Raw genomic sequence first — 8,399 nt, 5'->3', positions numbered from 1 at the left:
GACCTGTATGTGACCTCATCTCTGCTACAGTACAGTCTGATGATGCTGGGTGTACAGATCCAGCATAACAGGTTACTCTCACTATGTATGTGATATATGAGTAAAGGCTCCATCTCTGTGCAGCATGCTTATCATGTATACAGACTTTGAGTACATGTTAGATCCTGGGTCTCCAGGTTACTTTGCTTGCTGCACATATGATTTGTGCATGACTTCCAAATCCGTGCTTTATGTCTGGAGATATGGCAGCCTTTAGTCCTATTATGTTGCATGCTGTCCTGCCTGATATATCCACCCCTTTTTCTGTATATTGTCCCCTTCATATGTTTGCAGGATCGGGTTATACCCACTGAGCGCTTATTTATATTACCTAAGATGGTGGATAGCACAAGCCTGAGTGGATTACCTGGAGCCATACTATATACAGTGGGGCAAAAAAGTGTTTAGTCAGTCAGCAATAGTGCAAGTTCCACCACTTAAAAAGATGAGAGGCGTCTGTAATTTACATCATAGGTAGACCTCAACTATGGGAGACAAACTGAGAAAAAAAAATACAGAAAATCACATTCTCTGTTTTTTTATCATTTTATTTGCATATTCTGGTGGAAAATAAGTATTTGGTCAGAAACAAACAATCAAGATTTCTGGCTCTCACAGACCTGTAACTTCTTCTTTAAGAGTCTCCTCTTTCCTCCACTCATTACCTGTAGTAATGGCACCTGTTTAAACTTGTTATCAGTATAAAAAGACACCTGTGCACACCCTCAAACAGTCTGACTCCAAACTCCACTATGGTGAAGACCAAAGAGCTGTCAAAGGACACCATAAACAAAATTGTAGCCCTGCACCAGGCTGGGAAGACTGAATCTGCAATAGCCAACCAGCTTGGAGTGAAGAAATCAACAGTGGGAGCAATAATTAGAAAATGGAAGACATTCAAGACCACTGATAATCTCTCTCGATCTGGGGCTCCACGCAAAATCCCACCCCGTGGGGTCAGAATGATCACAAGAACGGTGAGCAAAAATCCCAGAACCACGCAGGGGGACCTAGTGAATGAACTGCAGAGAGCTGGGACCAATGTAACAAGGCCTACCATAAGTAACACACTACGCCACCATGGACTCAGATCCTGCAGTGCCAGACGTGTCCCACTGCTTAAGCCAGTACATGTCCGGGCCCATCTGAAGTTTGCTAGAGAGCATTTGGATGATCCAGAGGAGCTTTGGGAGAATGTCCTATGGTCTGATGAAACCAAACTGGAACTGTTTGGTAGAAACACAACTTGTCGTGTTTGGAGGAAAAAGAATACTGAGTTGTATCCATCAAACACCATACCTACTGTAAAGCATGGTGGTGGAAACATCATGCTTTGGGGCTGTTTCTCTGCAAAGGGGCCAGGACGACTGATCCGGGTACATGAAAGAATGAATGGGGCCATGTATCGTGAGATTTTGAGTGCAAACCTCCTTCCATCAGCAAGGGCATTGAAGATGAAACGTGGCTGGGTCTTTCAACATGACAATGATCCAAAGCACACCGCCAGGGCAACGAAGGAGTGGCTTCGTAAGAAGCATTTCAAGGTCCTGGAGTGGCCTAGCCAGTCTCCAGATCTCAACGCTATAGAAAACCTTTGGAGGGAGTTGAAAGTCCGTGTTGTCAAGCGAAAAGCCAAAAACATCACTGCTCTAGAGGAGATCTGCATGGAGGAATGGGCCAACATACCAACAACAGTGCGTGGCAACCTTGTGAAGACTTACAGAAAATGTTTGACCTCTGTCATTGCCAACAAAGGATGTATTACAAAGTATTGAGATGAAATTTTGTTTCTGACCAAATACTTATTTTCCACCAGAATATGCAAATAAAATGATAAAAAAACAGACAATGTGATTTTCTGTATTTTTTTTTCTCAGTTTGTCTCCCATAGTTGAGGTCTACCTATGATGTAAATTACAGACGCCTCTCATCTTTTTAAGTGGTGGAACTTGCACTATTGCTGACTGACTAAATACTTTTTTGCCCCACTGTATATTTTATCAGGTGTCAATAATTATTCAGGGAATAATTCAGCACATGGGGTGGTGAGTGGGGCACTAATAATGCAGCATATGGCAGGCAGTGAGTGGGCACTACTAACGCAGTCATGGCGGGCAGTGAGTGGGCACTAATAACTCAGCACATGACGGGCAGTGAGTGGGCACTGATAGCTTAGCACATGGCAGGCAGTGAGTGGGGCACTAACAATGCAGCATATGGCAGGCAGTGAGTGGGTACTAATAACTCAGCACATGGCGGGCAGTGAGTGGGCACTCCTAGTGTTTTGCTGCACATTGCTCTGGAGAACACATCATGGGCCCATTTTTCAGCCCTGCCTCTCGTCTATTGTATGTAGGTATTGTGACTGACTGGGGATACAGACCTTGCAGTTTTCTGCACATACACTTATGGCTGCAGGCAGCTTATACTAGACCTACATATATATATTTTCTTACGATGTATGTGCAGCTGGTGATTAGAGAGCCTGTCTGTAACTGCTGTAGAGGAGCAGGCGGCTTCTTTATTGTTACAGCATATAACACAGCATTGCCCATCAACGAATTTATCTGACCTTATGATGGGACATTTTCCAGTTGCAACCTGTAATATACCTTGGTTGTAAACTTAGGCTAGTTTCACACTAGCGTTAACTGCATAACGTCGCAAATCCGTTTTTTTGCCGAAAAAACGGATGCATCAAAAAAGTGAAAAACGGTGACAAACGTATGCCACGCATCCAGCATTTCGACGGATCCGTCGCAAATCCGCTAAACGTTTCCGTCGAAAATACTGGATGCGTTGCATACGTTGCATACGTTTTACCATCCGTTGTATCCGTTTTTCCGACGGATCCGTTTTTAAAATGGGAGGCTCCCAAATTTGATTGGCTACTGGAAAATTTGAAAAACTATATAGTACTGTATTTACAGCCCATCTTTGTGGGTTTTAGTTTTGTGGCAGCGATGGAAGGTGTTCTTGGGAGGATTGCTAGTTTGGTTACCGACGTTATCTTTGAGACAAATCGCCTGGATATCATAGTGGGGGAGAAGGAGGCGACAGCGGAAAGGCGTAGGATGCTTCTGCAGCAACGGAGACGGAGACGACTCTGGATTCATCCGATTAATCAACTACGGATGACCCGGGGTGTCCAGTCCACTCTGTACCTGGAGTTGCGGCACAATCCACACAAATTCCACAACTACGTGCGGATGAGGATTGAACATTTCGATTTTTTGCTTGCAAAACTGGAGGATGTCATCCGAAGACAGGATACAAGGATGAGGCTTGCCATCACACCGGCGGAGCGGCTGATGGTGACCCTGCGGTAAGCCTCTTTTTTTTTTATTTCATTGCTGATATTGAATGTTATATTACATGCTGCAGACAATACTGCGCTGACATATTGCGCACTATTTTCTGCAGCATGTAATTTTGGTTTTCTTGGCAGACATTCAACTGCTTTATTTAAATGTCATTGCTGATATTGAATGTTAGATAACAGACTGCAGAAAATACTGCGCTGAAATTTTGCGTTGCATTTTCTGCAGTTTTTTTTTTTTTTTTTTTGGTTTTTTGGGTTTGATGACATGCAACTGCTTTTTTTTCTGTCATTGGTCATTTTGAATGTTATATTACATGCTGCAGACAATACTGCGCTGACATATTGCGCACTATTTTCTGCAGCATGTAATTTTGGATTTCTTGGCGGACATTCAACTGCTTTATTTAAATGTCATTGCTGATATTGAATGTTAGATAACAGACTGCAGAAAATACTGCGCTGAAATATTGCGTTGCATTTTCTGCAGTTTTTTTTTTTTTTTTTTGGTTTTTTGGGTTTGATGACATGCAACTGCTTTTTTTTCTGTCATTGGTCATTTTGAATGTTATATTACATGCTGCAGACAATACTGCGCTGACATATTGCGCACTATTTTCTGCAGCATGTAATTTGGGTTTTCTTGGCGGACATTCCACTGTTTTTTTACACCGGTTTCATGCTGGTTTTATTGGGTGTCCCGTCCTTAAAAAAAAATTAACAGTGCCATATTAAAACTTGTTGGTCTGTGCAATTTTTTCTAACTGTTTTTTTTTTTTTTCTTTTTTTTTAAAGTTTCCTAGCTACGGGTGAATCTATGACTTCGCTCCATTATCAGTTCAGGCTGGGCATTTCAACTATCTCTGGAATAGTGAAGGACACGTCGGGCTGTTTGGACCACTTTGCAACCAGAGTATATCCCCCAACCATCCATGGAAATCTGGTTGCGAAGTGCTGAAGAGTTTCTGCAAATTTGCAATTTCCCTAATTGTGTGGGTGCAGTTGACGGAAAACATATAAGGATTGCGAAACCGGCAGGAACAGGATCGGAGTATTATAATTATAAGAAGTATTTCTCCATCGTCCTTATGGCTATTGCAGATGCCAACTGCAGGTTCCTTGCCGTGGACATCGGAGCATATGGACGGTCCAACGATTCGCAAGTTCTTAAAAACTCTCCGATGGGTCGTTGCCTTTAGGGAGAGAGAGCTACGATTTACCGCCAGCCAGACCACTGCCAGGAACAAATGACCCAGCCCTGGAATATGTTTTTGTAGGTGATGAAGCCTTTCAACTGTCGCCGCACCTACTGAAACCGTACAGTAGCCGGAACTTAAACCATACCAAGCGGGTCTTTAATTACCGGCTTACTAGAGCACGAAGAGTAGTGGAGTGTTCCTTTGGCATATTGACGGCGAAGTGGCGAGTTCTGCTGACGGCTATCAAGCTGAAAACAACAACTATAGACGAGGTAGTTAAAGCCTGTGTGGTGCTCCACAACTTTGTCCTTTCAAAGGAGCCCGTTTCCTTGGATGATGAAGATTTGGAGACCACCTTGTGGGACTACCGCAGCAGCTCGGTTCGCTCTACAAGTTCAGTTACAAGGATGAGGGACCAGTTTGCCGATTATTTTGTCTCACCTGTCGGGCGGATCCCGTGGCAAGACATGATTGTGTAACCTGTTTCCCATGTGTTTTGTTTATGTAAAAAATGTGTTTCTGCCCCCCCCCCCAAAAAAAAAAAGGCCAAAAAGCGTGGTTTTCTTGCTAGTAAAACCATTATGTTATACCTTTAACATGTCTGGTGTTTGTTTTTATTAAACCTTTTTTATTATATTACCTTAATAAATCCACACACACACAAAGAGTACAATAATAATCAGAATTTTATTTTAACTCTTTTTTTTGTTTTTTTTGCCAAAAAAAAAGTTTTTTTTTATTTTCCAATTTTTTTTTGTGGAAAACATTGCAAAATGTTTTTGACATAAACATTTTAAAAAATTATTTACAAGTCTTCAAAGTTTTGGGTGGAGATATGAGAGGAGGAGGGGCAGGAAGGTTGGACCACGTCGATAGGTGGGGAAACCCTACTTGTTTGGGGTGCAGTGGAAGGGGGGGTTAAACCAAGAGGCTGACCAGAGGGGGGTGGTGTTGGGGTAGGGGGAAGAGAAAAGTTGAGTAAAGAAAACATTGGGGAAGTAATTTGGTCTGGGGGCCGGGATTGTTGTGGGGACTGGGTCGGGTATTGTGACTGGGTAGGGTAGTGGGACTGGGTTGGGTAATGGGGCTGGCGTGGGGTTTGGTAATGGTGCTGGTGTGGGGATTGGAGCTGGGTTTGGTAATGGTGCTTGTGTTGGTATTGGGGCTGGGTTTGGTAATGGGGGGTATGGTGTGGAAATGGGGCCTGGGGTGGAATTGGAGTGGAGGTGTGGGGAGGTGTGTGGGTAGATTCATTAATGGCCTGCAGTGCAGCATTATGGCAGGTATTCATTACCCGCATCTGTTGCTCAAAAGAAAGCTTCTCCATGCTCATGAGCATGGATTGGAAAAAAAGATTGGCCTGATCGGTACTTACAGCTGAATGCAGCCTATCCAAGCGACTGCTGGTTTCACGGCTTGTTTCACTGATGCGTGACTGCACCATGTTGAAACCAGCAGTCACTTGCTCTCCCAAAATTTTGAAAGAGCCTTGGAAGGATGCATTCAGGTGTAAGAACTCAGGAGCATAGCTCCTTTCCTGACCCCTCTGTCGCTGCCGCCACGAACCTAATGGTGGTGTCGAGGTGGCAGGATCAGAGGGGTGGGGTAAAGGGAACGCTAACTGTTCAGCATCAGATGCGAGCAATGAAGCCTGCAATAATGCTCCACTGCTTGGGGCGGATGAAGTGGAGGGGACAGAGGGGTCAGAGGAGGGGACAGAGGTGTGGGGCCTACCGACGTGGCCCTCAGTGGCGGACTCAGGAGGGATCGCTCCAGAGGGCGCAGAGGAAGATGCAGGCGCCCGGTGGCTGGAGAAGGTGCTGTGAAAGAAAAAAACAAAAGAAATTAATACATTGGAATGAAAAAGCCCTGACTGAAAGCAAACTAAGTAGACAGGTTAACATGGTTATTAGTGGGCTGTAGAATACTTACACTCTGCTCAGCATGGTTCGCCTCAGGAAGGAGAGGGCCTGGCCATATTTGTATTTGCTCCTCTTCCTTCCTGCAGAGCCACTCGGGGCCTTCATCTCATCGTTGAATTCCCTCTTAAAGCGATCCCTCAGTGACCGCCACCGCTTCCTAACCTTTCCAACTGTGAAGACAAGAATCAAGAGAAAAAACAAAAAATTGGTAAATGCAATACATTACAGTCATCTCAAAACATCACTGGAAAGTGAATACTTACCTAGTTTGCTCTGCTGCTGAGGATGAAGGCTCTCCCGCCTTGGAAACAGGTTGCGACACACTTCGTCCCAGAGCCGACGGGTTACACCGGTATCAGCATGCCTGCGGTCAGCCATGTTCCACAGCGGCTCCCGCTCGCGAACCTCATCGATGAGACAATCGATGTCAATGTCATCATCATCATCCTCTTCTGCGGGAGCACGCTGTGAAGCCTGTGTCAAAAAAAAAAAAAGGAAAACAAACAAATTAGCACACTGAAATACTAAAGTACCAATAGAATCCCCCTCCCCCCAAAAAAAAACTCACTGATGGACGACCGCGGCGACGAGTCCGCCGACTCTGGGACTGTCTGGGAGAGCCTTCAGCGGCAGCAGCAGCAGCCTGAAATAAAGTAAACAAATTCTCAGTTAAGGTAGGCAGGTGTTTAGTAATCTGTTTTGTGTATGGTGCAGTGTGATGTGCGAAGCCACTGTTTCACCACTACTTACACTTGGTTCCTCCTCCACTTGCATCTCTCCACCCATCTCGCCCCCTTCTGACAGCTCCTCATCTGATTCAGCTTCCTGTTGAAACATAATTTATGCATGTGGTTAGACATCAAAATGTAATTTTAAAAAGCGAAAAAAAATAAACCCATTTTTTGTGTTAACTTACCGATACACGCTGTTGCTGTGGAGGAGGGCTGTCAGAAGAGGACATTGTTTTGTGGTCCTGGTGGGCAGCGGCTGTGGTCCTGGTGGGCAGCGGCTGTGGTCCTGGTGGGCAGCGGCTGTGGTCCTGGTGGGCAGCGGCTGTGGTCCTGGTGTTTCTGTAAGTTAAAGAGACACTTGCAATCTGCTCGACACATTGAAGTAGCAGATTGGGGGTCTTCAAAACTTACTTCTAAAACTTCTTAGCTGTGGTCCTGGTGGGCAGCGGCTGTGGTCCTGGTGGGCAGCGGCTGTGGTCCTGGTGGGCAGCGGCTGTGGTCCTGGTGTTTCTGTAAGTTAAAGAGACACTTGCAATCTGCTCGACACATTGAAGTAGCAGATTGGGGGTCTTCAAAACTTACTTCTAAAACTTCTTAGCTGTGGTCCTGGTGGGCAGCGGCTGTGGTCCTGGTGGGCAGCGGCTGTGGTCCTGGTGGGCAGCGGCTGTGGTCCTGGTGGGCAGCGGCTGTGGTCCTGGTGTTTCTGTAAGTTAAAGAGACACTTGCAATCTGCTCGACACATTGAAGTAGCAGATTGGGGGTCTTCAAAACTTACTTCTAAAAGGTCTTAGCTGTGGTCCTGGTGGGCAGCGGCTGTGGTCCTGGTGGGCAGCGGCTGTGGTCCTGGTGGGCAGCGGCTGTGGTCCTGGTGTTTCTGTAAGTTTTAAAGAGACACTTGCAATCTGCTCGACACATTGAAGTAGCAGATTGGGGGTCTTCAAAACTTACTTCTAAAACTTCTTAGCTGTGGTCCTGGTGGGCAGCGGCTGTGGTCCTGGTGGGCAGCGGCTGTGGTCCTGGTGGGCAGCGGCTGCGGTCCTGGTGGATCTGTTAATATGTATAATGGATCTATAGTTAGACCACCCCCTGAACTAGGTAATGTTCAACGATAAACACCCTACTAAAATAATGTCAGAAATGTTCATACAGGTGAACACCAAAAACCCCCAAAAAAGTTGCACGTTATACC

General features: G+C 45.4%; 1 protein-coding gene across 1 annotated transcript; it reads right to left on the bottom strand.

Annotated features, from left to right (window-relative positions):
• Positions 1–4,573: 4,573 nt before the first annotated feature.
• On the bottom strand, positions 4,574–7,291 carry LOC143786131 (uncharacterized). The gene is made up of 5 exons (XM_077275381.1): positions 7,230–7,291; positions 7,048–7,122; positions 6,743–6,953; positions 6,490–6,649; positions 4,574–6,377 (listed from the first exon to the last, which is right to left on the bottom strand). The coding sequence occupies exons 1-5, from the start codon at positions 7,263–7,265 to the stop codon at positions 5,363–5,365; spliced, it is 1,497 nt and encodes a 498-aa protein (XP_077131496.1). The 5' UTR covers positions 7,266–7,291; the 3' UTR covers positions 4,574–5,362.
• Positions 7,292–8,399: the final 1,108 nt, after the last annotated feature.

The sequence above is a fragment of the Ranitomeya variabilis genome, chromosome 7 (genome assembly GCF_051348905.1).
Source record: "Ranitomeya variabilis isolate aRanVar5 chromosome 7, aRanVar5.hap1, whole genome shotgun sequence".
Lineage (NCBI taxonomy): Eukaryota > Metazoa > Chordata > Amphibia > Anura > Dendrobatidae > Ranitomeya > Ranitomeya variabilis.
Note: the sequence above shows the minus strand (reverse complement) of the source record. Positions and strands in the feature narration are given on the sequence as shown.